At 39.8% G+C, this 27,261-nt stretch overlaps 1 protein-coding gene across 5 annotated transcripts in view; it reads left to right on the forward strand.

Moving 5' to 3' along the window:
- Window positions 1–27,261, forward strand: part of lrba (LPS responsive beige-like anchor protein) — a 190,916-nt gene that overhangs the window by 27,732 nt on the left and 135,923 nt on the right. For all 5 annotated transcript variants that reach the window (XM_042427272.1, XM_042427281.1, XM_042427298.1 and 2 more), the window contains exons 3-22: window positions 913–1,013; window positions 2,681–2,776; window positions 5,232–5,353; window positions 6,156–6,282; window positions 7,041–7,160; window positions 8,382–8,528; window positions 9,088–9,285; window positions 10,633–10,766; window positions 11,777–11,885; window positions 12,278–12,430; window positions 12,873–13,041; window positions 13,413–13,492; window positions 14,144–14,206; window positions 14,837–14,934; window positions 15,312–15,404; window positions 16,406–16,514; window positions 16,918–16,999; window positions 19,107–19,230; window positions 19,372–19,564; window positions 25,717–27,156. In XM_042427272.1, the coding sequence (XP_042283206.1) occupies window positions 913–1,013; window positions 2,681–2,776; window positions 5,232–5,353; window positions 6,156–6,282; window positions 7,041–7,160; window positions 8,382–8,528; window positions 9,088–9,285; window positions 10,633–10,766; window positions 11,777–11,885; window positions 12,278–12,430; window positions 12,873–13,041; window positions 13,413–13,492; window positions 14,144–14,206; window positions 14,837–14,934; window positions 15,312–15,404; window positions 16,406–16,514; window positions 16,918–16,999; window positions 19,107–19,230; window positions 19,372–19,564; window positions 25,717–27,156 (3,758 nt within the window). The remainder of the gene's footprint in view (window positions 1–912; window positions 1,014–2,680; window positions 2,777–5,231; window positions 5,354–6,155; window positions 6,283–7,040; window positions 7,161–8,381; window positions 8,529–9,087; window positions 9,286–10,632; window positions 10,767–11,776; window positions 11,886–12,277; window positions 12,431–12,872; window positions 13,042–13,412; window positions 13,493–14,143; window positions 14,207–14,836; window positions 14,935–15,311; window positions 15,405–16,405; window positions 16,515–16,917; window positions 17,000–19,106; window positions 19,231–19,371; window positions 19,565–25,716; window positions 27,157–27,261) is intronic.

Here is a 27,261-nt window from a genome sequence, read left to right on the forward strand (position 1 = left end):
AGTACAAATTAATCCTACAGTGTGCGGCTCAGTGAACTTTTCGCCGGCTAGAACAGTGCTGGCCTAAAGGGATTGTGCAGTCAGGCAAAGACAGATACAGCCCAGCAGTAACCAGGCAGCTGAAAGTGATGGTTATAGTAATATTCACAAAAGTACAAATGCTATGCCTTTTAACTTGTATGCAAAGTCTTCCTAAAGAGTTGTTTCATAGAACAGATGTACATTTTTAATTGATTTCACATGAGCAACTTTAACTGCATCATATTAAGCTTAAAGATTAACCTTTGCCTTTTTTTAAATCCCTCTTTCGTTGCACTCACAGTAGATTTGCAGGCTGTCGCTTCCTCTCTTCACATAATTTGTCTGAAATACTGACTGCGGATGACAGAACTGCTGAGTTTGGGTACTTATGTGGAAAAAAGACCTGCCCAGATATGACTGCCACTCATCTTTATATTTAGAGAAGTACATGTGCATGCTACTCATAGATCTGTCATACTCTCATCATTAGTCAGTAATAACTGATGAAAGTCGGTGCACAGTAGCTGGGACTCCCAGAGTGTCCTCTCTATTTTAAGTCTCCTGATTTTTAACTTGGATCCTGCTCATCCTACTTTAATTATTCTCAGCTCCTGGTAGCTGGGACATCACTGTAATATTAACACATCAACGTCAAGATGAAATCACTGTGAGGTTGATGGAAAAACTGGCTAAAACTGACCATTACGTTGAAAGAGCACATCTTGAAAGGTTTTTTTTTTTTGAAATGCAGTCATCTGGAGCTTCCTCTCACCTTCAGGGTTCGATTATTACATCTTGTATTTCTCTGCTATGCTATGTTCAACCCCTGTATGTTTCTATGTTTAACCTCTGCCCCCGCTGTGTGTGTGCGTGCACGTGTATCTCTTTCAGACCTTCTGGTGGACATGTTGGGCGTGCTTGCCAGCTACAGCATCACAGTCAAAGAGCTGAAGCTTTTCTTCAGCAAACTGCAAGGGGAGAAAGGCCAGTGGGTGAGTCAGAGTCATACCACGGTGATCTGTCTTGGTTGTCTGGGACCTGCATGAGGAATGTGCTAGCAACACTTCAACTGCTGTCGTCCCCCAGGCCAATGCCCTCGTCACAGAGACAAGATAAATCATGTGGAACCAGCCTACTACTCCACTACAGTGGTCTTGAATCCAGGGCAGCGTTACATTATTGATATTACGTTGTTTATGAGATTAGCCTTAGGTTCTGAATTTGAGTTACCTTTTCCAGTCTATATTTACTACAATATTAAAACATTGTGAGCCAAAAGACCTAGTTGGAGAAAATAAACTACCATAGTTGTCGTGTGCGGCTGTAAGGGAATAGCCACAGTAAACTGAAGATGTATGATACGTGTATAGAAGATAAGTTACTATATTAAGACAGAACCAGTGGCACAGAGGGAGAGACAGATGAGGCAGGAAGAGAAGGAGAGTTAACCCATTGATCACTGACACTAATCAAGTTGTCAAGGAAATGGGTCAAGTTGCTTTTATGCTTCTAGATTTCACCTCTCTCCCACTTTTTCAAGCAACTTTTGCCACTGCTCCTCTCTTCATTTCATCCTTGTGAAATATCCGGGGAAATGGGATGGATGGGATGGGTGCAGAATTTAACCATATCTAAAAACTTGTTGAAAATTGCATAGGAATTTCTGACACTCAACATTTATCCGACCCCAATATCAAAATTCTGTGAGTTAGAACAGCGTATTTTTGATAAACGTACTTTGCGATATGCATCACTTGTACGCCGTAAGAAATTAAGACGTTTCAGTGTTCTGCTACAGGAAGTAAATCTCTTTGGATGTCAACGTCTGATAAGTCTGAGAGTTAAATTTAAAGCAGTGGCAAAGCTGTACTTGCTTTTAATCATCTGTGGCTGCAACCATGAACTGTAAGGGCCCTATTTTAATCGCGCAAGCGTAAAGACAAGCGCAGGGTGGCAGGCCGCGGGCGCTCCGACTGTGTGGGTGTCTCTAAGCACACCTGCTATTTTGGTTTATGTAGGTGCAGCAGAACAAAGTGCAAAAGGGGCGGCTGACGTGCAATATAAAGTGCGGGATGTGATAATTAATAAATACACTATCAGCCGGTCACATCACAGCTGCGCCAATCAGAGTGAAACATGTTAAAAATAGCTTAACAAATGGAAAAGACTCTTCTCCAGGAAATCATATTGTTGTGTGGATGGTGCAGAACGTTGTGATGTGAACACATGATTAATTAGTACAATGTACAATAAATAACTACAATGATGATGATAGAAATAAGTAATAAAAAAAACTTGGTGAAGCTGTTTAGGTTTGATTGCATTGCAAACAAATGATTGCATCATTCCGGCGCTGTTTCAGTTTTAATCTTCTAAGACCCAATTTCCACCAATATACCAACAACTGGCTTTGCTTTGCCTCATTTGAATGACCTCCCACCTGTCTGTGCCTCTCCTCCCACCTTTGCCCTTTGTGCTTGGCACCAGACGGGCAAAGCAAACTGTCTTAGAGGTGGTGGTTGTGCTGCCACGAAAGTAGGAGCCTAAGATAGTAACTAGGGTTTAAATGCTTTTTTTTTTTGTGCATGTGTATGCGTGTTTGGACATTTACACTGTCAGCTGTCAAAAATGATCCCCATATATTGTGTTGTCTCCTCAGCCTCGTCATGCGGTGAAGCTTTTGTCAGTGCTGAAGTACATGGCTCACAGGAATGGCCCAGACTCCTTCTTCAGCTTTCCAGGGAAAAATGCAGCCGTGAGTACACTTCGTAATGCCACAAATGTTGCCACTGCACCACAAAAATAACTTCTCCTTAAGTGTTAACCCATAGATGATGACCTAACAAGTGTAAATTTAGTGTTAGTGAATGCCTCAGTGCATCGAGTTGCAAAATTTCCCACTAAATATTAATGCGATAATGGTCAGCCGCCAGAATGTGGAACTGCACCACAACCACTTCCCAAAATTTTCAAGAAGTTCCATTTCCCTTCAGACCAATGAGAGGGAGAAAGATGGGACTTCAGATATTACATGATGATCTCTTTGAATTGCTTTCCATTGTGCCAGTCATTCACTGACACAGGTGATTTTTCTCCAATATATAACCTCCACACATTCTCTTAGTTAATGAAAACATTGTCTCGTCTGCCATTATCACTCAGACCTTCCTCAAACCTCAAAGGCTGTTACACACTTACAGAAAAATATCTAGAAATGGAGCTAATAGCATGCTCTTTGATGAAACTGAATGTTTGAGCACTATATGTTTATATTATTCATGTGTCTCTTACTCGTTGGAGCTGTTGCTATTCGGGTCATTCCATGCCAAATCAGACAGAATCCAGGAAACTGGTGTCAGCACCGTCTCAGATTTTGTTCAGAGTTTGTCTATATAATGTTTGGGTCCCAAAACTAAGGCCTGTAAAATATTTTTGTTTAATTTCAATGTTTTTATATTTTTTTTGGCCTTGGTATGTTTTTTTAATTTCTACAATCTCAAAACTGCCTCATCTTGGAAGCCATGCTTGGGCATTAATATCTTTAAAAATATTATTCCTAGCCTCACCAAACATTGAAGGATGGAAGACAAACATGTTGACTGAACCATTAAAAGTTTGTACTGCATGCCTTTTGATTTTCTAGACTTGGAAAAAAAGTGCAAAATTCCTAAACAAGAATGATATCGAGGGTATTATCAACCCATTTTTTCAAATTTTCCAGTTACCCCACATACCCCACATATGGTTCTGTGAAAACGACCATAACATGCTACCGCGCCTTGTTTTACTTCATAATATCTTCATGTCCATTGGTGGTAGAGACCTCAAATATTGGCACAAAATTAATGAAAGATTGTATTTGCAGAAAAAATAATGATTGATATCATATTGGTGCAAAAATGCGGCTTTGTAGTACCCTCAACATTTAGGAATTTTGCTCTATTTTACAAATCTAGGGCCTTATAAGAATAAAATGGCATGCAATACAAGGATTTAATGGTTTTGGTATACAGAACACATGTTTGTGTTTCATCCTACAAAGTTTGGTGAGGCTAGGAACAATACTTGTAAAGATATGAATGCCCATTTTTGAGGCTATAAAAATGAAATAAAATTGAGGGCTTAAAAAATATGAAATCAAAGGATTTGTACAGAAATATTTCATAGGCCTTAGTTTTGGGATCCATTTATGATATAGACAAGATTTGAATGAAAACTGAGACGGTGCTGCAACAACTTTTATCTAATTTGACATGGAAGGATCCATTCAGCTTTGGACTATTCAAATGGTTGTGCTTTGCCTGCACATTAGTTTATTCAAAACATTGGTTGTTTACGTTCTGTAGATATTGCTTTAAATACCATACAACCACAATTAGGTTTCAGGTAGGAGAATGACACCTGATGAGTGTTAAGTATACAACATGTTTGGATGAAATACAATAAAATGCACATTACAGGATCAGAGATTACCTAGATTATTGTGCAGACACTTTAAAAGAAAGAATCAGTCATTTCCTTGAGCGATATCAAACAGATTGTTTATTCATTTCATGTTAGATTTGTTTGCGCTCTCCAGTTTTAATGCTCATTGCAATTATTTTTTTGTCTTGAATTTTAGGATAATTTTCCCATCACAATGACTCTTTGATCAGTCATTAATCGCCAACAGTAATTAAGTCTGTGGGACATAGCAAATCATTTTCTTTTTGATGTTTTTCTTGATTTATTTGTTGTAGGAGTAAAGGACAGATAACGTGATTATTGCAACATGGAGATAATTGAACTTTTCATCACATTAAATGCACAGGAAGCTGCGTAAATATGTGCACCATTGAATGTCGCATCAGTCAGGCCCTTTACATTATGTGTGTGCATGTGCAGAAGTCTGCCTTGTGGGTTTGGGGTCTCATGTGGTTGATCTGAATTTCATTAGTACTCGTCTGTGTTTGTCAGCATTGTGTTTAAGAAGTAACACACGTACCTCATTCTTCCTGCTAACAAGAGGGGAAGGCCTGGGAGCACACAAGCCCGCACACATACAGAAACAATTTTAGAGTAATGGTGTCCAAACTTCCTGGAAGGGCATGTTTGCTTGATATTTTTCCCCAAAATAGTATGTTTTCTTTCCTGTTTGTTAGTTTTGAGATGGTCAGAGCGATACATATCTCACTGTCATCTGCTGTTATGTTTTTTTTTTTCCCTAACAGGCTATAGCTCTGCCTCCCATAGCAAAATGGCCATACCAGAATGGGTTTACATTCCACACATGGCTCCGCATGGATCCTCTCAACAACATAAATGTAGACAAAGACAAGCCTTACCTGTACTGGTAGGTAACATAGAAACACTGTTCTCTAACCAGTAAACTCTTTGCCTTTTAACTGTTTGTTCAAACTTCCTACATATGAATTGCTGGAGTGGTCTTTTTTTTTTTTTACCTCTCACTTAAAAAGTAGTACATATTTTTAGTTTAAATAATACAAAGAGAAGGGGAATTGAATGAAAAGTTGGGTTTGTAAGTAAGTACATGTGCATGAGTAAATCTTCATCAAAGTCTCCAGTACTACTGTGGTATATCTATAAATACATTTGAAGCCTGAAACTGTGCTGAAAATCTGCAGCCTCCAGCCTCACAGATGAAAAACAGTTGTGCTTCCCCCTCCATCTTTCCTGTCTCCTCATCCTTCGCTCCCTCTGCCAGAAGCGAGTAAATCAAGCCCTCCGATCATCTCATTTTGAAGCAATAATTAATTTTCTGTCAAAAATCTAATTTATACAACAAAGATCTGTTTGGGCTTCTGAGAAAATGATAACCAAGCCGGGCAGCCAATGAGCTGCTTGAGAGAATCTGTAATAAAAGCTCCTCTTCAGCCCTGTGTCCTTTTAAAAAGAGATAAATTCACTAAATTGCATGCAGGGGCCCCGTCCCGCCGGGACACGGTGAATGATAGGAAGACTTTGTGGAGTTGAGAAATGATTGTTTGCTATCTTTATCCTTTTCAGACCCTTTTTAAAGTGTTTATAAGATTTATTGGACACTATAACCCTTGCCCTTGTTGCCCTTGAATGTATTCGACATAAAACATTAACTCAGAAACTAAAGCTGTATGTTTCTCTTTGTTTCTTTTTAGCTTCCGCACCAGCAAAGGCCTAGGTTACTCAGCACACTTTGTGGGCGGCTGTTTGATAGTGACCTCATTAAAATCCAAGGGGAAAGGATTCCAGCACTGTGTGAAGTACGACTTCAAACCACAGAAGGTATGAAAAGAAGTAAAACAAAACAGAGCACAGGCGCTGGTCTGGTAACCCAGACAAACCAAATATTCATGCACATAAAAAGACAAATCCTGGGAAGGTCTCTGTAATTAGATTACAGAATTCATATGTCATCACACGCATAATCAATCACATAAACACACACAATAAATCTAAACCTTGCTGTATGAAGGAACTGTCATATCTTACCTGACTCTGGGGGGAAAAACAGAACCAGAAGAAGGAGGAATGAGGGCGATTTAAGAGAGGGATTATCTAATACACTCAGTCCCTTCCAGGCACAGTACTCACTGAAGATCATCACAGTCAGAAAGATCCTTTGCCTGTGGACAATATGAAACTTCCTCCTTCTTCCTCTGGACATGAAGGCACTACCTTACCCCAAAAAACCTCATGAGGAGTCAGAACTCATTTTAGTTGATTTTTCAGTCTTATTTTTAAGCTTTCTGCATGTTCTGTCATGTCTGTCTGTCCATAATAACCTATTTCACAGTGGTAAGAGTGGTAACCTATTTCACTGGTTGTAAGGCTGAGGAGAAAACTATAAACCTAAGTAGGTGGGATTTTAGCTCGAGGGGACCGAGTACTGAAACATGATGGAATCAGGCTAATGGAGTAGGTTAGATGACTCTCACCGTATGCTGACTTATTGATATCTTGTGTGTGATTGATACCTCACATATACTGTAACAGTTTCACAGTGTGAGAATATGCTGCTTTTTGTTTTGTTTTTTCTGCAGTGGTACATGGTAACTCTTGTTCACATCTACAATCGCTGGAAAAACAGTGAAATTAGCTGCTACGTGAACGGGGAACTGGCTTCCTTCGGAGACATCGCCTGGTTCGTCAACACCAGCGACGTAAGTAGCAACAGTTCGAAAACGTTCTTCGCTGTTTGCAAATGTTCTTTGGAATCAGCCGCAAGCTTGTGTAATATTTTCTATCTGAACAAATTCTCATGGATTATTGGTTAAAGGGATCGTTTGACATTTCGGGGAATAAGGTTATTCTCTTGACCAAAGTTAGATGAGAAGCTCAATACCACTCACATGTCTGTGCAGTAAATGTGGAGCTACTGCCAGCAGCTGGAAACAAGGGGAAACAGATAGCAGTACAACTAGAGACTGGTATCAATCTTCTTATGTAACTGGAAGAAAGCGAATAAGTGTATATTTATTTCCCAAAATATCAAACTAATTCTCCAAGTGGACCGTTTCTATAGCTGAGTGTGTTCTGTGTGTGTGTTTGTAAATCTTGACTATTGCTGCACAAACCCCCCAGGGCAAAATTTATGGTTATAATTCTACCTGCTGCATCGTACACTTTACATTACATTAACTAGACATGTGGGTCCATGTAACAAGTTTTCTGTCATATATCAAGATATTGCCGCTGGAGCGTGTACCCAAAACTGAAAACCAAACCTCGCTTTCATGCCCTTCTCGCTCACACATAGATCTAATCTCAGTCTTTGCTATCAGAGGCCTTGGGGGTGAAACCATTTTCTCCCATCTTTTTGCATGGATAGTACAGCGGAAAAATGGTTACATACACTCTGCTCCTCTCACACATCACAGTACGAACTCTGTCACAGTCCCCAGGATTACTTTCTGTCATGCTGAGATATGAGATTTTTAAATCAAATTTTTGTAAGGAATAAAAATGCCTCCGCAGTGTAATATAATCCTCTAGATGTGTCAGTATGTCAGAAAGCAAATTAGCTACTTGATTGAGATGTGGCCATATCATTCTCAACATTTTTTCCGTATGCCTCACTGACCATGACTGGAGGAAGATTAACATTATCATGTTAGCTATGCTCGTAGTTTGAGGCTGTGTGTTGCTGTTTATAGTAAGTGCTAACATGAATTCCTCTTTGTTCTTTCTTGCTATTTTGCTCTTTCCTGTCTTTTTTTCCCTTCCTCCCTCCCTTCCTTCCTTCCTTTTCATCTTTCATTCTTTTCTTGATTCCCAAACTAATTGTTTTCTGTCTTTTTTTCCCCTCCTTTCTTGATTCCTCAAAACCCTACCTCAACCACCTCCCCCTCACCCCCCCTTCGCTTGCATTCTCTCTGCTGCAGACATTTGACAAGTGTTTCCTGGGATCGTCGGAGACGGCAGACGCCAACCGTGTGTTCTGTGGACAGATGGGGGCAGTTTACCTGTTTGGAGAAGCTCTCAGTGCTGCTCAGATCCTGGCTATCTATCAGCTGGGTCCAGGTTACCAGGTGGGAGGGCATAACACTAGATGCAATAGTATTTTTATGAGAGATATTTAATAACTGATACAGGGAAGTGATGTGTGCTTTTCAACCATTCATGGATAACTGAAAAAATATAGTGCCAATGTCATTTGTTATGAAGGAGGCAATGTTTTTTTTTTTTTTTAAAAAGTCCTCCTAATATCATGGAGCCTTTAAAAGTACAGAATTTGCTGCATTTTCTGTGGTCGCTTATGACAAATGTTGGTCAGTTTGTCAAGTCCCACCTGTTTTGGTTGACAACGCCAATAAAGTAAAGAAATGATTTGAGGGCAACAACATATGGAAAGTTGTATGAATCAGCCTTAAACATAAGCATGATAGCAGCATACTTTTGAACAGTGCATTGCTCAATGTAATATGGTTGTAGCTGTGTACTTACTTTTGTTAGTGCTAGAATAGTCTTGGTCACTGACCCTTTTGTAATTTAGAAAGACTGTTTGTCTGTTTTCTTTTCTCAGACACTGTTTTATTTTCTCTGGCACTAAATCTCTCTCTCTCCATTCTCCTTCTTCCTCCTCCTCAGGGCACATTCAAGCACAAGGCTGAAAGTGACTTGCTGTTTGCGGAGCATCATAAGACCTTACTGTATGATGGCAAGCTGTCCTCTAGTATTGCCTTCACTTATAACCCTCGAGCCACAGATGCCCAGCTCTGCCTTGAATCCTCCCCCAAGGACAACGCCTCCATATTCGTCCACTCACCCCACGCACTCATGCTGCAGGTAATAACGCCTTCAGTGTAACTTTTTGCGTGTATATAGAGTGGAATTGATATTGCTGGGGTTGCCGTTATTTCACTTGAATCAGAATCCACCTTGCTGTCACCTTTTTTTTGAAGCAATACCAGTACAAATTCATTCACCACCTGTTCGCCTGCTCCTTCCCTCCCACTGTTCCGTACGTACCGCGCTTTACTCTTTCTTTCCACCTCCGTGATAATGAAAGTGGCCCAGTTGGCATCTTTTCATTTTAATAGCCTCATTAGGGCAGAGGTTCAAATATGTTGAGCTAGCCAGACTGCTGCAGCTGCTGAAAAATGCCATGCTGGTGCGCTAATTATGGAATTAGCCTTCCTTTGGACTTACAGTTTAGTTTGGAACTACATACTGTACAAGAAGTCCTGCATTTTTCTTTTTAGAAGTAGGTGGTGATCTTTGTGGAAGTTTGCCACTTTGTGCTTGCACTCAGGCACGCACAAACACACACACACACACACACACGCACTCACTCACACAATACTGTTTCTTCACTCACTTTGAGTTTTCTTTTCTCAAGCACTAATTGAGTTTTCTCTCATGCCCTCTCATCAAAGAAGATGCTTTGTTTCCTTTGTGAGTGGAGCTTTTGCTGCCACAAAAACATATGCCCCATCCACCACACAAACTCGCACACAGTGTGAAATATGGATGAATATGTGACCTATATTTTCAGCTTTTCCATGCCATGCTCAGAAATTCCAATCCTATAGAGATGAAAAAGTTTTGTCAAGCCACTGTTGGTGTTGCAAAATACAACAACACAGACACCAGCTCATGCACCAGACTACCAAATATTAAAAGAAAATATGATCAGTTTCAGCCTCGTTTCCTGTGTTTTTCGACATTCTTATGTCGGTAGTCAACTAAACTAACAAAACTAAAGAAAATCCAAGGGTTAACACTTGAGTTGGAGTTCTTGAATCATCATCTTACAGAATGGCATCATTTGCTCTCTCAAACACTGAGCATATCCATAACCTGGAATTATTATAGAAGCTATAGTACAAAAATATGTTAGGTTTAAGGTACATTTTAGCGGTCAAAGATTCAAAGAGTCCATTATGATTTGTGCCTGTTAGGATAGAAAGCAGATTGTCGTAGTACAATAAAGTATCAGTATTTTACTCACTTGTGATTATTTAGTATTCTTTCAAATACATCAACACATAGAACCAATTTATTTCACATCACAGTGATTAAAAGAACAAAATATTGTGACTGAATTAGATGTTTGTGTGATTCATATACGAATGCTTGCCCTGTTACATGTTAAATGTAGTCATGTGGATTCATGTGTGTTTGTTTGCACAGGATGTGAAAGCGGTGGTGACTCACTCAGTCCAGAGTGGCATACACTCTATCGGTGGTGTGCAGGTCCTCTTCCCTCTGTTTGCACAGCTGGATTATTGCCAGCCCTCCAGCCACGAGCTGGACACCTCTGTCTGGTAACCATAAACACTAACACACACACACCACACACACACACACACACACACACACACACACACTTAAAATGTTCAAGGAACAATTTGTAGTTTTTGTTTATCCTTCATTCAAGTTTATCATTATTTTGTTTTCTGGTATCAAGCCATTCTGATAGTGTAGAACATATAAAGTGTAAATATTTAGGCTGCTGGTTTGATGGCTGTAAAGTAGCATAATCAGTCACGTTCGCTGCAGTGCTATACTTCTGCTCAGGCATAATGGAATCTCCTGCTACTGCTGTACTTAACAGCTGAGTGGCAATCCTGACAATCATGTTCTGCTTACAATATACAACTTGAACTAATGCATTATAACCTTAATTAATGTTTTTCTTATGCCAGAAGAAATTAAATTGGCTAAATACTTCAAGCCACTTAAACAGTTTGAAGATGTGTGACATTATTTACCTTATTTTTAAGATGATATTAAACCTAGTGTTTCCCTTGATGGTTAATGGTGAGCTGAATTGTTTACTAGTGTAAAATAACATTATGTCAGGCTAAAATAAAGGTTCTCACTACATGTGGCTGGTATACAGAGAGCTCACAGAGCCTGTTATTTAACATTTTTAATTGGCCCTATGTTTTTAGTCCATTACCGCTGTCTTTACAGATACAATACCTCAGCTGTCTGTCAAAAATTGTTTGTGCTATCGCTGTCAAACTACAGTAAGTGTTTAAAAAGCGGTCATAAAATAGGTTATATGTTATATGTTTGATGTCCTGCTGAGTTTGAAAGCTGTGAGGCCGTTTTACTTGTAACTGCAACGTTGTTGTTGTGTATGCTGCCCTCAAGGTGATGCTAACTAGAATCTGTTCTCCCAGCACAATGGAGACACAACACCCTCATTCAATCACATTTCATGTAGGATATGCCCTTCACAGCCAGGACTTTGTCAGCAGCTTACATAGATTATTGTCACTGTCTCTCTCTCTCTCTGTCGCTGTTTGTCTGTCTGTGTACCTCTTAGCTGCACTTTGCTATCCTTTGTGATGGAGCTCTTGAAGAACTCAGTGGCTATGCAAGAGCAGGTCCTGGCCTGCAAAGGCTTTCTGGTCATCGGCTACAGTTTGGAGAAGGTAAGACAAACATAATTTGGCTCAGCTGGCAAAGAAATACACGAGAGAGCTATCTTCCTGCGCTCATAATGAACCCAGCACAGTATTCCCTTAACACCACAAACACACTAACACACGCACACACCAACACCAACACTCAGTATGAGACGGACTTTGTTTTCCCTCAGCTGTATTTAGAGGTCACAGCTGGCTCGTGTGCTTGTTAGGCAGAAGAGGAGCTCCTCATCTTTCTCTGCATGTGTCCTTTATCTCCCCTTTCCGTGTTGCACCTCATTCACCCCTTTCTGCTTTCCATGTCATCGACTCCGTTCACTGACCTATCATCCTCTCCTCCTTTTTCCACCTCCTATTGTGCCACTTTCCGCCTCCTTGTCTCCCTGTCTGTTCTCCAGTCTTCCAAGGTGCATGTGACGCGGCCCGTCCTGGACATTGTGCTGGCCTTCTCCAGATACCTTAGCAACTTGCAGAATGGCATCTTGCTGCTCAAGCAGCTATGTGACCACATTCTGTTCAACCCTGCCATCTGGATCCACGCCCCTGCCAAGGTAGAATGAATATACTGTTTGAATACATGCATACACATACATGCACAGTAGCACATTATTTTACATTTGGTTACATTTGTAAGGGATGCAGATAAGCACATTCACATGTAGACTGAAACACATATTGGTTACTGCATACAGATGTGCACACTCACAGATCTGCAGAGTCAAAATCACCTTCTTTTGCTCTGTATGCTCTTGCCCCAATTTTATTTTCAGTGTTTCAGAGTTCAGCTAGGAGTTCAAGGTTATCCCTCCACCTGTGACTCAGTGACTGCTATTTAAGTGAGAATGGGTTGCCGACAACCCTTAGAGGCTTAGAATCCTCCACGTTCTTCTCATAGGAACAAGAAACAAGGACACAGTAAAACTGGATTATTCCACTCAAACTCTAAAGTGTGTAAGTATATGTGATTTCTCATATGTGCTTTATCTCCTGCAGGTGCAACTGACACTGTACACTTACCTGGCGACAGAGTTCATCAGCACAGTGACCATCTATAACGCCATTCGCAGGGTGGGCACTGTGCTTCAGGTCATGCATACACTGAAATACTACTACTGGGTTATCAACCCTCAGGACCGCAGCGGAGTCATGCCCAAAGGCCAAGGTGAGACTGCCCACAAAATGCAAAAATTAACTGTGTTTATAATGTAATACAGTAATGGAACGCTATTGATGTATAGTGTTCCCATTCCTCTTCTCACTCTCCTTTCAAATATGTAATCGAGACATGCGTGTAAAGACAGATTTCACATGCAGACATGAGCATTTGCACAGAAATGTGTGCACACATACGAACACACACTCTCACATTTACTCACTGCGAGTACTCCAAGTGATAAATCAGGTGCAGAACTTTGCTTTTACAAGAAAAAAATAGACCTTTAGAATTTCTTGCCTTATCTTTCTGGATCTTGCCAAGTTGTTCATTTATTAGCCTACTTTCAACAGTCATTGTGTGCTGTTTTGGGTTTTCAGATGGTCCAAGGCCAAACCAGAAGGAAATCCTTTCTTTGCGAGCCTTTCTGCTTCTGTTTGTCAAACAGCTCATAATGAAGGTATGTTTATGCCTCATGACACCAAAAACCAGACCCACCCCCTACCCCCGCCCCCAACTAAAACAACTGAGGAAGTGGCACATTTGGATGCCAGAATTATGCTTACTAGTGGTTCCTGTAGCTGGTGTTTGGCAGTGGTGCCAACATGATGCAGTATGCGTAAGAACAAACTAACCGCCACTTTACACAACAGCAAACATAGTTTACTCTTGGTCAACCCATAATATAATAACCTTTAGATGTAAGTGAGGGGATTAAAGCTTTCAGCTTTCACTACAGCTGTCTGTTGGCCAATAATTTGTTATACACTTAATAATGTAGGTGCATACATTTTTTTAGTTGAAGAGTTTATTCAAACTGGCATGTAAAGCATTTAATTAGCATGTAAGTGTAAAAAAAAAAAACCCTGCATATTCATAATCTTGGATTTATTTATTATTTGAAAAGCAATCAAACACTTCTAATAAATGGATCTTATGTGAATATGTCTGAACTTTTCCTTTGTGTCTTTTATATTGAACCATAAAACTGCATAATGTTGTAATTAGTTGAATGTACATCTTTTCCTAAGTTTCTCAGTGGTGCACCTCCTCTCACAAATCAAGTTTGGGTTTTCACAGTGGTGAAATAATCTGTGCAAATATATTCTAGGATCATGGAGTCAAGGAAGACGAACTACAGAGTATCCTCAACTACCTCCTTACCATGCACGAGGTAGGGACGCATACAGTACCTTTGTTCATGCAACAATGAGCAGCCGAAAGCTCACCACTAGGTGGCATCATAACACTTCTGTACTGTATTGTGTCTTCCCACCACCTGATATGCAGAGCAGGAGCAAACAATTCCTGTTGCTCAAAGAAGAATTACTGTTTCTTGTTATTTTTCCAAGTTTGCCAGTTAGAGGTCCTGACAGAAGTGGTTTTGTTTACAGTGGATTGATGCATAACAAATGAATCAGTCAGTTTGGTCAGTTACACAATAAAACTATGTAAGAATAAGGGGTCATTACAACATGGCTCAAAAAAACCACTGTTATGTAGCAACCCTTGAATTTATAGAGCACATATTGTTATCCTTTAGTTCAGACGTGTATAATGTATTGCATTATTTCTACTGAATTTTCACTATGTTCTCCCATTACTGCTGCTACCACCACTACTATATATTACAAGAATAAACAGCAGTAAATAACTACACATATATCTGCCTTGACATAGAAAACTGACTTATACTGTATCTTCCTCATAATTTAAAATATCACCATGGAAGCTGATCTAATTCAGCTTTACTAGATGCAGTTTTACCACAGTAGCCCCACGTCTCCTTCTCTTTGTCCCACAGGATGACAATCTCATGGATGTGCTGCAGTTGTTGGTGGCTCTGATGTCTGAACATCCTGGGTCCATGGTCCAGGCCTTTGACCAGCGCAATGGGATTCGGTATTGATCACCTTTTGATATTATATGCATATGCATATTACATATGTACTGATAGCTTTATCAGTGTTACTCAGTGTCAAAATGGTCAAAAGTGGAGTTGATCATTTTAAATATTGATAACTTTAGTCTTGTATTACTGTAGCTTTATGTAACATTTTTACGGTGGATACTGTATGCACTCGTTTTTGTTTAAATTAACAACAGATCAAATTCTGTTTTGAAAATAGAAATGTGTTTTGCATGAACATGGTACATGCTATATACAGCTAAATCTCTAATGAAATGCTGAAAGTGTGTAAAATATTGTGCATTTTAAATATGTGTTTTTATTTTTAATTGATTTAAAACATCAATTGAATTTTTGTCTTTTTTTACAGTGTGATTTACAAGCTTTTGGCATCAAAAAGTGAAGGAATAAGAGTGCAGGCACTCAAAGTGATGGGCTACTTCCTGAGACACTTGCCACCAAAGTAAGTACAATGAAAAAGCTAAAATACACATGAATATATTCCTGGACTTAAGAGGTTGTAGATTATAAAATTATTCATAAACACACACAATTTTGATATTAATAAAATATGAAATAACTGAAGTCAATTTTATGTATGGCAAAGTCCATTTCCAAATGTTCCCAATAGTTACAGAGCTACTGCAAAGTATTGTAGTGTGCAGAAGAATCAATCTTATATAGATAAAATTGTAAAACAAAAAACAAAAAAAAAAGTTGCATTTGACCAAACTTGCCTTATTTTTATTTTGTGCATACTACTGACATAAATGTGACACTTGTAGGTTGCTATTTTGTCTAATGAGCAGTACATATACTGTGTTATTTCAGTGTTATTGCTTTATTGATTGATGTTCAGGTCATATTGTAAGCTGTTCCCCACTTCGTTTTTACCAATAACCACCAATTACAGTGTGCGCACCTTATGCTGCAATCGTAGTACCAGAAACAACTCTAGTCTTGCCCTGCTGGCAACAGCATTGTGATCCAAATGCAAGATTGACTATAAGGCACTCTGCAAACAGTGCACAGTTTTTTAGCTGATTTATAATACTAAAGATGGAACTGATCCATGATCAGAGATGAAAGCGACAAAGACTTTTCTGTGAGGGACTGCTCTTACTTAGTCAGCGGGGATTCTCTTTTTCATTTCCTCCGTGTCAAACATCAGCTGGAGCTCAGCTGATTTATACTGCTAAAGATTTCAACCGTTGCAATTATTTGACTCATCAGAAACTCCAGATTTTGCCCTTGTCATTTTAAAAAATTTACAATAATATAGGACTGTTTGAATATTATTCAGTATTACTTTTGAGATAAAAAATACATCGTGCTATCTCTGTGCAGTTACATTAAGCCAGTTGTGTATGTACCAGTTTAAAAAAAAAAATGCACTGCATTACTTTCTGATACAGCAAAGTCATGTTTACTGACAGACCTTTGACCTCCTAATGTCCTAATTAGGAGGAAATCGGAGGTTATGCTGAGTCACGGCCTCTTCTCCCTGCTCACTGAACGCCTGATGCTCAACTCCAACCAGTTCACCATGACAACCTACAACGTGCTCTTTGAGGTCAGTCGGCCTACGTTCACACTCGAGGCCTGCGCTTACAAGACAGAAATGGTCCACAACTGCCCGAATAAATATTTATGTTCAACTGCATGACAGTATTTATTTTTAATATGTGGTATGTGTGTATGAATTATAGCAGTTTAAAATGTTTGCCTTATTAGATTACTGTTTCTTCCAATTTTGCCTTTACTACTCAATATAAATATTTAACGAATTATACATAACAATAAATTGTATGGCCGACCACCTGCAGAAACTGGATTTGACAATTATTTAGCAATATACAACATGATGGTGAAACATAAACATAGCTATGTGTATCTATTGTGTAGTTTGTTTCCCTGTTATTGTTAAGACCTATGTAGATATTTATGACTTGAATCCCCTCTCCGTCCCTCGGTAGATTCTTACAGAGCAGATCTGTACTCAAGTGATCCATAAACAGCATCCGGACCCCGACTCCACTGTGAAGATTCTCAACCCACGTAAGTGCCTCCTCTGCGCCACACTACTCTCCTAAATCATTCCCTGCAGCGTACCCTCTACATACCTATTGCTCCATACTGCACTGGAGGATATTCCCCATGGAACCGTGCGATTGCTATATACAGTCAAACAAATGAACGACATAAATTTTGCAGCCAGAGGGTATTTTCATACAACTGAACCTCTGATGTAAACCTAGCATGAGGATAGCTAGATAAAATATATACACATGTGCTAGTTTTATTGATTCTCTGTATCATGTTTTGTCAGGATTAATTTACACATAAAGGAATGATAAATGAAATTATTACGTCACTTAATTCAGTTTATTAACATTTTATATGCTTATGAAACTAGACGTATGTATTAAATTAATTCAATCAATTATTCAATAATATTTAGGTGAGTTTGTAATTTATTGTTTTTAATGCATTTGTATAAATCATTTGGAGTAAATAATGCGAAATGTTATTATTTTTGTTTTTTTTTACCTTCAAACTTAGTCTATCATGTTACCTTTTTGTTGTATGTATTTTATAATTAAAGATTACATATTTGTTACAATGATCATAGCATGTAATTAAACATAACATGTAATCAATATTATTTATGACCTGAATAACTATGTACATACTTTGCGTACGTATATGTATTACTATATACTATATTACTACTGTATATACTAGCACACATGCAGTTTTATTTATGTTTTCTACCAGTGCATAATTACAAGAAGAAAGTGCATAATCATTTTCTATATGCCGCAACATAACCAGCTGAAATGGCGACTCCGGGCTTTGATCAATGTTCCCATTCTATAATTTACTTACCTCAAATTTCACGTCAGCTCACAACATTTTTTTCTTATGGTGAAATCTTAAGTATTCATTTCAGCTATGAAAAGAAAACTTTCCTCTCACTTTTATGCTCATGCTCCTGCACAGGCACACGCACCTTTTGTGCACACACATTCACATACAAAACGGCTTTAATCAGTTTGAAATCCAAGCACTTGGTATAATCACAACCAAGGTTTACTTCCAACCAGCCTTAATCTGACAAGGTCCTGCTGTAGTCACACATTGATTATCTTAAGCCTTTATTGTGTTAAAAACTCTTCTACCCAACCATCCTAGACAGGCGGTATATATCATAGAAACCTTGTATGGGTTCGTACATGTGAGCACATTCTATGGAACATAGAGCGGTGGTCTGTTTCTCCTTTGCTGTGCATTCTCTTGATTTAATCTGTGACAAACTCCCAAAATGGCCCCCTGATTGCAGTCTTTAGTAACGTCAGAGCCAATCAAACAAACCGAGGAAGTACTGTTTCCCTCAAATTAACTCAAGGGAAAGGAACCAAGAGCAAATGGAAAAAAGAAGGGAATACGCCATCCCTCCATCCTCATTCCCGGTACATGCTGGGGTAATTTTCTGGCGGTAAAGGTTCAGCGACTCATAATTTGAGTGACTAAGGCGTAGAAACAACACAACCGTCTGCCGGGGCAAGGGGGCATCGGTTAGCGCCAAGGTCTGAAGAGACAAGTGAAATCCAAGCCCTGCCGTCTCTCTACTCAAAGTAAATGGACACTGACATTGCCTAGATAATTAATCTAAACAGTCAGTCTCTTTGGTTTAACCGAAAGCTAAGCCTTCCAGAAGGGCCTGCGACTCTGGCTCTCTCATTTGAAACAATACCAAAACCATTACAGTATGATAAAGATCAATGGCCCGGACTTTTATATTTCTCCTCTGTTATGTTTTTCTTACCACAGGCACAGATTTTCAGGTGTGTACAGCTGGGAGTTCAGATAGTTTGTGACACAATGATTTGCACATGTTGAGACCAATGTATGATTTAGTTGTTGATTTGTACAGTTTCCTTTTCTGCGCCCAAAAAGCAAGTTTTATGTCTTAGCAGAATGCTGAATGTTTCCAAATCCAAGCCTTGAAAAAACAAGCTTGCCATAATGTATTATGTTACAAAATGGACAACACAGACATGGAGAAGTATCTTATTTACATGCACTGTATATTTTAATGTAACTCTATGAATATTTTTATTTTAACAGAAATATATCCATTCTGTTTAATGTTTTTTTTTAGAGATTCTGAAGGTAATAGCTGCTCTGCTGAAGAACTCTCCCCCATCCCCCGAGAGCATGGAGGTGCGCAGGGTTTTTCTGTCAGACATGATCAAACTGTTCAATAACAGCCGAGAGAACCGCAGGTAAGAATTCAGCCTGTTTCACAGGAATCGAGAACTACATCACACACAAGTCTGAACTGTGTTTACGTGCTCCTAAGATTCACATTCAGCCCTACACCACCTTCTCATACTATAGCTGTGTATGCTTTTTTTTTGTTTCAGGAGCCTGCTGCAGTGCTCGGTGTGGCAGGAGTGGATGCTCTCTCTGTGCTTCATCAACCCGCGAAACAACGAGGAGCAGAAAATCACGGAGATGGTGTACGCCATCTTCCGCATCCTGCTCTACCACGCCATCAAATATGAGTGGGGCGGCTGGCGCGTCTGGGTGGACACCCTGTCCATCACCCACTCCAAGGTCAGAGCGCTCATTATAACCATGCACGCCTCACACACACACACACACATGCAGAGGTTATCCACAGCTTTGTTTATCTTTCTCTGTGGATCTTCTTCTATCTCCTCATCTGTTTCATTTTTACATTTTTTTTTTTTGTGTTTCGTTTCTGTTTCTCTTTGTTTAAGCTCACACGCTCTTTATCTTTCAAGCACGCACACACACACACACACTCAAATCTTGCTGCAGTATTGTCAGCCTAAACATTCACCTCATGACCGTAACCACGTCTTTGCACTTACCCTGCTCCTCAGTTTGATTCCAGCCAAACGAACAGCAGTATTCAGTCAAAGCCATCAGCTCTGTCACCCATATGTTTAGTTTGAATCTGACATAATGCAATTCATCAAATAAGAAATTAGAGAGCATAATCGTCTGAACCCTCTAACTTGCAGCATAGACCAGCATAGTAATTAAACCTTGCCTCTCAGTGCCCATCAGATTAAGCTATGGAAGCCATACAGTGATCATTTAAAACCTAGTTGCACTATAAACCAATGAGAATGAGTCCAGCAGCCCTTCCATTCTTTATTTATGTATAGAGTCTCTTTTCTTTCACGTTGCACAGATAAAAATAAACTTCTGGCACTTCTTATTTCCAAAAGCTGAATTCAAAATACTGCTTTAGAAATTCAGTGTTGATATCATATTACGCTACTCTGTTCCAAAGCAGTGAAGTAATTGAGGTTGGTGTCAGATTGTGGTCTGGGGGGTTTTTAAGCCTGGCAGATTGAAGGTTGAGTTAAAGAAGTGCTTGTGATATGAGACGCTTCACCGTGGCGTGGGTGCTGTGAGCGTTGGCGTCCAGTAGGGGGCACAGACAGACTGCCTGGGAGATGATCAGTATGAAGGCGGCAGTTAACAGGACAGTGTGTGTGTGTGTGTGTGTGTGTGTGTTGAATGCTGGATGCTCTGAACTCCCAACATCTCTCCACATCTCTGAACACAGTAGAATTAACCTGCAGTGAAAATAAAACATGTACATGCAGAGGCTTAAGGAAATTTTCCACATTGGCAGATAAGGACGGTATTTGATGTATGACAGTCAAAAAGATGACTACGCAACAAGAAAAATTTGCTTGATATATAGTGTTGCAGTGACAGTAAAACTGTGACAATGAAAATATAACATGTTTATGTAGGTGGTATTGTTAAAATAATAAAAAAAAATCCAGTTTTGTTATCCCAAGTTTAAAATGCATCTGCTTATAAATATAGAAAGTGTGATTTTGATATTTCTGTTTGGCAGTGACAAAAAATCGTAGTGTAAATATAATCATCTGAGATTTTGGCTATTTATGAATAACATCTTGTTGATGAAGGACTTTTGTCCTTTCGTCTGTACATATTGCTGGAGTGTGTTTAGGTTTCACTTTGCAATGTAATAAAGTGTTTAGTTTGGTGTTGTGCAGAAATTGTTTATTCTCCTTTGTAAACGACAGGCTGTAATTGCCTTTTTTTCCTATAATTGCACAAGATTAATGCTGTTTCTCCTTGGCTCTAGTAACACTGCACTCGTGTAACAACGAAATTTCGCTCACAAACTGTGTGTGAATAAACCCCAAGCACTTGTAAGATGTGAGATATACACACAAGCACACATAAACGTACACACAGTGCAGGGAAGCCGCCTGTGAATCGGATAGTTGAGGTGGGTGCTAGCCACCAAGATACATGCATCTGCTATAAAAAAGCTAAAGAAACTCAATTGCAATTTTATTGTCCCGTTTGATAGATTTCCTGCCACCTTTGTAGCACCGAAGCTGTTTGTCACTGTTGCTCTCTCCTCCCACTGCTGCAGGGCTGTGTATGTGTGCATGATTGTATGTCTGTGTGTGTGTGTACAATCGTGTGTATGTGCGTGTCTGTGTTTGTGCGGATGTGAGTTAGCGGGCACGTTTTCTCTTTACCCTCCTTTTCTCTCGGGCTCTAGGAAGCCCTTCTCTCTCCGAGCCCATTGAATATTCATCGGAACCATGCGAGAACAATCAGAGAAACAAGGCCTCATAAATACAACCAGCCCACTGGGAGCCTCTTGATAAGTGCATATGTGTGTTCACAAATACATATTTGAACGCTTCTTTCTTACGTAGGCTTTATGATTTGGTTTGTCTGGTGTCATATTGGTAAAATTGTCAGTTTGGCATGTATAGAGATGACATGGCCTATGCTAAATGCGTGATTTCACCCCACTGCTAATAGAGACAGTCTACATAGTAGAGAAATTGCCCATGACTCATAATCTTTGAACTGCAGTCCCCATTAATGCATTATTGTTTTCTGTATCATATGTTTTTTTTTTTTTTTAATTTTTACATTTTTCAAATTATTTAAGGTACATGATTAAGAAAGCTTCCATTTTATTTCTACTTTTATTTTTATACTGGCAAATAATAACTAACAAGAGGCACTAACAACTAAATGTAATATTTGTGAGAATTAAAAAGTCTGTGTGTTTTGGGTTGCTCCGTGTGTGTGTGTGTGCATGCTTGTGTTGTGTATCCTTATGTCAGTCATTAACAAGTACTGCAAGTGTATCTGCATATGTGTCTCTCTGAAAAGACAGATGTTCTTGCAGGTGGGCACGCTGACACAACAGCCCTCCCACTCACAGCCCACACACCCACCCAAGGTGCCCCTCGTCCATCTCTGCACACAAATCAGTCCGAGAACAAGGAGTTCTCCCAAAGAGAGAGATCGAGGCGTGAAGGTCCCTCTGTCCTTCAGACTCCCACTGTCAGCTAACTTCATTATACCTGTCAGACATTTTACCACAAAGATAAATATGAGCAGAAATGAGCCAACAGATCTTTGAGAAAATAGAAATGTACATTATGAACTGCTAATTCTATAAGTAACTTTAGAAGTGGAGCGTTTTTGGAAGAATTGAGTTTAATTGTATCAAATCAGCCTTTTTTAGTTAATGATGGAATTGTTTTTCAGTAAAGCTGGTGCGGTCTGTGGTTATTGAGACATTACATACACAAGTCTCGAGCTGTTGTTCTTGGCAAAAGGGTTTCAGATCGGCGCACTGACAAGTGGACAAAGAAAGGAGAAGTCAGAACATTGAAAAAACCAATGCTAGACAATAGCCATGCATCAAACATTGTCTGTGCTACCCAGTAGCCCAAGAACTAGTATCCATGACTTTGATCTACTACCCTGTAATTCTCAGGTAATTATTAAAATCGCAACGTGAAATGTATAATAATCAAACGATGGCTTATTTAGCCCGCAAGACTCCTCACTTGGGATCTTTGCGCAAGCTTATCTTACTATGACTGCGATAGACATTACAGATAAGGAATGTATGCATATCACTGAATCAGATGGGCAGGAGGAAAAACTAAGAAGAAAAGTGTTTAAACAGGGAGTGAGAAATGAAGATATTGTGAACAAGAGCAAAACCACACAGCCAGCTCCGCAGTAGCAGATGACATTGATTTTGGAGGAGGAATTGCATTTAGCTAATCGGATTAGAGCCACGCTGCCCTCCCCATTTCCCCTTTGTTTTGTGGTTGCTCTCTATCTATTGATCTAAATGGGGACTCCCAGGCTCCTACTGCGGGGGTCTCCCAAGATCAGCACTTTGCCACCCCGACCCTCACCTACCAGATTGTGGTGTGGGGCCTTTGCTTATTCTGGATCTGTTATACTGCACAGACGTGTGGACAAAATTGTAGCTTCTGTTTGCTTTGTTTTGGAAATGCGATAGCTGATATCTGATGCAGTCGATATCGTTCGAGTACAGGAAAATGGAGATTTTATTTCTAATTCTGTTTGTTGATTTTTACATGATATCTTTTGTCAAAAAAATTGAGTTAGAAATGAAAATAGTAACTAGCCGTATTGAAATGTATTTTTGTTTATAATGCCCCCATCCCAGGCGTTTCAAATCTTTTGTATAAGCTGGCCATGCTGTGCCCAGTTAATACCATGTTACCTGTCACGTTAGAAAGGCCCACCATGTTTTTGTACATTACCATAACATTTTTCCATACCCCACTGAGGCCAGGCCGAGTCATGGAGTAGGATTAAATTAGATTAGATCAGCGCTGATGTCCTAGCCACCCAAGGCAGTTTCTATATATTGTAGCAAGGCTAAACGCTCTTTTAAAAACCACAGAGACATATACTACCTCTGTCTAATGGTAACTGGATCTGTTACAGAGCCCCATTTAAGGCCAACATACATCATCTTAATGTACAGACTGCATCCTGAATCTATGACGTTATGTGCAACACTGCTCTCCTGCATAATTTCCATCGGAGCTGCGCTCTGAATGTAGCCTTTTAATTGCTAAAAATGCTAAATGTCAAATTAAGCTCAAACTAATGGGGTAGAAGGTCTTGCTGTGTGATCACTGGGAGAGACGGAGGAAGAGAGAAAGAGATGGACGACTGGTGCATTTAGAACAGGCTGTGCACTCAGAAACAGCTATGGATTACCAATCACTGCTTCCTACTACAGAAGATTAATGAGCACCTGTGTAGCAGGCTAATTTAGAACAATAACGCCTAATTAATTACAAATAATCAGCTTCTTTCTCTCCCTTTCCTTTCTTCCTCTCTCAATGACTCACTTTCTTTCTCTTCCTCTTTTGCAATTTCTTATTTTTTTTTTTTCTTCAGCCTTTTGATCTCTGGCTTTTTAATTTTCTTTGTTTTTCTCTCTCTCTCTCCTCCTGTCCAAATAGCCTCAGGTAAAAAAGCACCAAAGTGGGTCTAGTTTCACCCCCACCCCCCCTCCCCTCCACCAACCCATCTTTGACTTTCTGTCCTCCAAGCCCAGTGATTAATGCAGGGTCTTAAATTAGGCGTGGGAGGATTTGCCGATGCTGGACACGCACTCAGCACAGCTCACAGACACACACTAATAGTATCTACTGCTAATCTATGACTGCTTACATGGATGGGCTCTTCCTCAAATGCCACTGCAGACCATTGTCGTTATAGACTAGCAGTCTAGTCTACCCATATCAGATGGTAAGGAGACTGATAGCGGTTAATAGGCCGTGGGCAGCTGTACATGAAAGAGAGGAAAAGTTTTAAATATGGCGCAGTTACCCACAAATGGTCCCAGTGGTTACATGTAGAAATTAGGTGAAAACTAAACAGCATTTTGAGAATCTGTTGCTTTCAATTTGAAGTCTGAAGAGATCATTAAAAGACCAAAAGTTTAACCAATGGATATCAGTTAAAGAGAGGAACTACAGAGGTACATCATGAAGTAACCACTAAAGTGTATCTTGATGGGTTTATAACATGAATCATCAACAGTGTATTTGAATAGTTTATGACATGGATCATCAACTAACAGCTGTGGTGATTTTCATTTTACTGTGATGTGTAAATGTCCTATTGATGCAGCATTTAATGATGCCTTTCTATGCTCTCCAACAAAAGTGTATTAAAGAAACTACACTTAAAATGAATTAAAGTTAATTAATAAAATTAATTAAAGGATAATTTCAGTTAATATTTTTGTTGTTTAATAATTGTAGTAGTAGTAATAAAATGGTTATAGTCACCAAGTTAATTGCTGAAATCTGGAAGTGCAGCAATATTAAGATGAAATTCAATGGGGCAAGAAAGAAAAGCAGTCAGGTGATGATTCAGGTTTTAAACAAACCCCCAAGTTCTTTTTATTTGAAAATGCTACATGTTTGGAAGAGAAAACAAAAGTGAATGTTACAATTATTATGAAAACTGTCTGTTGCAAACATCCACGGTTATAGACTTCCTGTAAGTAGCGTAGTTGTATGCACACAGTTTTCCTGTTCAATGTCGGGATTATCATTGACATTTTGGGTAGGCTCACTTTTGGTTAGATCTCCAAATAAATTTAGCTAAACAGTTGGCTTGTTAATAACCTCTCTGTCTTGCCCTGTCGGATGTTGCCCTGTTCTTAAATCTGAGCAATTACTTTGATTGGAACAATGTTAATGTAACTGATAGAAATGATGGTCAAAATTACAGAAATGGAACCCAAGTTGTTGTTAACAGAATTATCCATTGACTGATTAAAGGACAGACCAATCTGGTAGATTTGTGATGCCATAAACCAGTAGTGTTTCATGTATTGTAATATTTTTTTTGTGTGTGTTTTGCAGGTAACCTTTGAGCAGCACAAAGAGAATCTGTCCCGCATGTTCCGTCAGTACCAGCGGCACGAGTCTGCGGGCTCTTTCAGCACTGTCCGAACCGTCTCTGGTGCCAGCCAAAGCTCGGAGACCGCGGAATGTGTTAATGGGCCACCTGCAGAGGAGACCGCCCCTTCCACTGTCATTGAGCTGACAGTGGACAAGCTGTCCCCGAAATCCCCTGACTCAGCATCGAGTTCCACCATCACCTCTAGCCAACTGGAGGCTGCTGATGAACGGGGACACACATCCGTCACTGTGTCCAACATCTTGGCGCAGGCTGAAGAAGAAGACCAAAAACTGGTTCAGAAGTCTTCTCCAGATGGCTCAGGTGATGGGAAAGAGACTGAAGATACTGTGATACAAAAAATTAATAAAGAGGGACTGAGTGAAGAAACCAACACACAGGAACCAGTGACTGAGGCTTCCACTGAGAAAACCGATAATCTACAAACATCAGTTAGTGACCAGCCTGAAACGAAGGCAGCTGAAGTGGTCAAAGACTCTGCTAAAACATCTGTGAGTGACGACACACAAACACCTGCAACAGATGACGAAAAATCTGAGAGTGAACATAACAAAGGTGAATCATCAAACTCCATGACAGATGACTCTTTAAATGAAGCAGACACAGAGCTTCCAGTGACTTCAGAGCAAGAAAGTAAGAATGACCAAACGTCCCCCGAGACGACGTCTTGTCTGGAGAACAGTGTGCTGGGTGGAGCCTCTGTCTTCAACGAGGACTTGGTTGACGTGTCGTCTGTTAGTGACCAGATCCACCCTAGTGATGCTGATGATAGCCAAGAAGAATCCTCTTATGCTTCTGCTGCTGCCGGAGAGGAAGTGGAGGTAGCGGAAAAGGAGGGAGATAAACACGATGAAGATGATGAAGGCAAGAAAGATGAAGGACAGGAGTTTAAAAAAGAAGAAGAAAAAGATGAAAAACAAGAAGTTACAATGGAAGAAAAAACTGAAGAGAGTGAAGAAACTGAAAGTAAACAGATGTCTGATTTAGAGAGTCAGAAGTTGGAAACGACTCCAGCTGCAACACCTGAACAAAACATGACAGAACCACCAAAAGAAATAGTTGAAGAGGATCAGTCTTCCTCCATCACTGAAACCGCTACTGCAGACCAGCAGCCCGCAGATCCCACACTGCCCTCTACAGCCCAGGAGGTTGCAGCAGCGTCAGACCCCGTCTCCACCTCACCTAGCCAACCTTCGGAAACCCCTTGCACTACCGGGGAGGAAACCCTGTCCGGTGCCCCAGACAGTAGCACCGCCACCTCAAGCTCTGACACCCAGAAAAGTGCAGACGGCAAGACCAAAGAGATCAAAATCGCTAGACTTGACGTGTCTAATGTGGCCTTAGACACAGAGAGGCTCGAATTGAAGGAGACCTATACAACAGTATGCATCTCTTTGATTCATTTCTCTAATTTTAATTTATAGATTTCATTCAGAGACAAAATTGACAGTTTCAGTCCCTATAACTGCTTTCTGTGTTGCCGATGT

The sequence above is a fragment of the Thunnus maccoyii genome, chromosome 2 (assembly GCF_910596095.1).
Source record: "Thunnus maccoyii chromosome 2, fThuMac1.1, whole genome shotgun sequence".
Classification (NCBI taxonomy): domain Eukaryota; kingdom Metazoa; phylum Chordata; class Actinopteri; order Scombriformes; family Scombridae; genus Thunnus; species Thunnus maccoyii.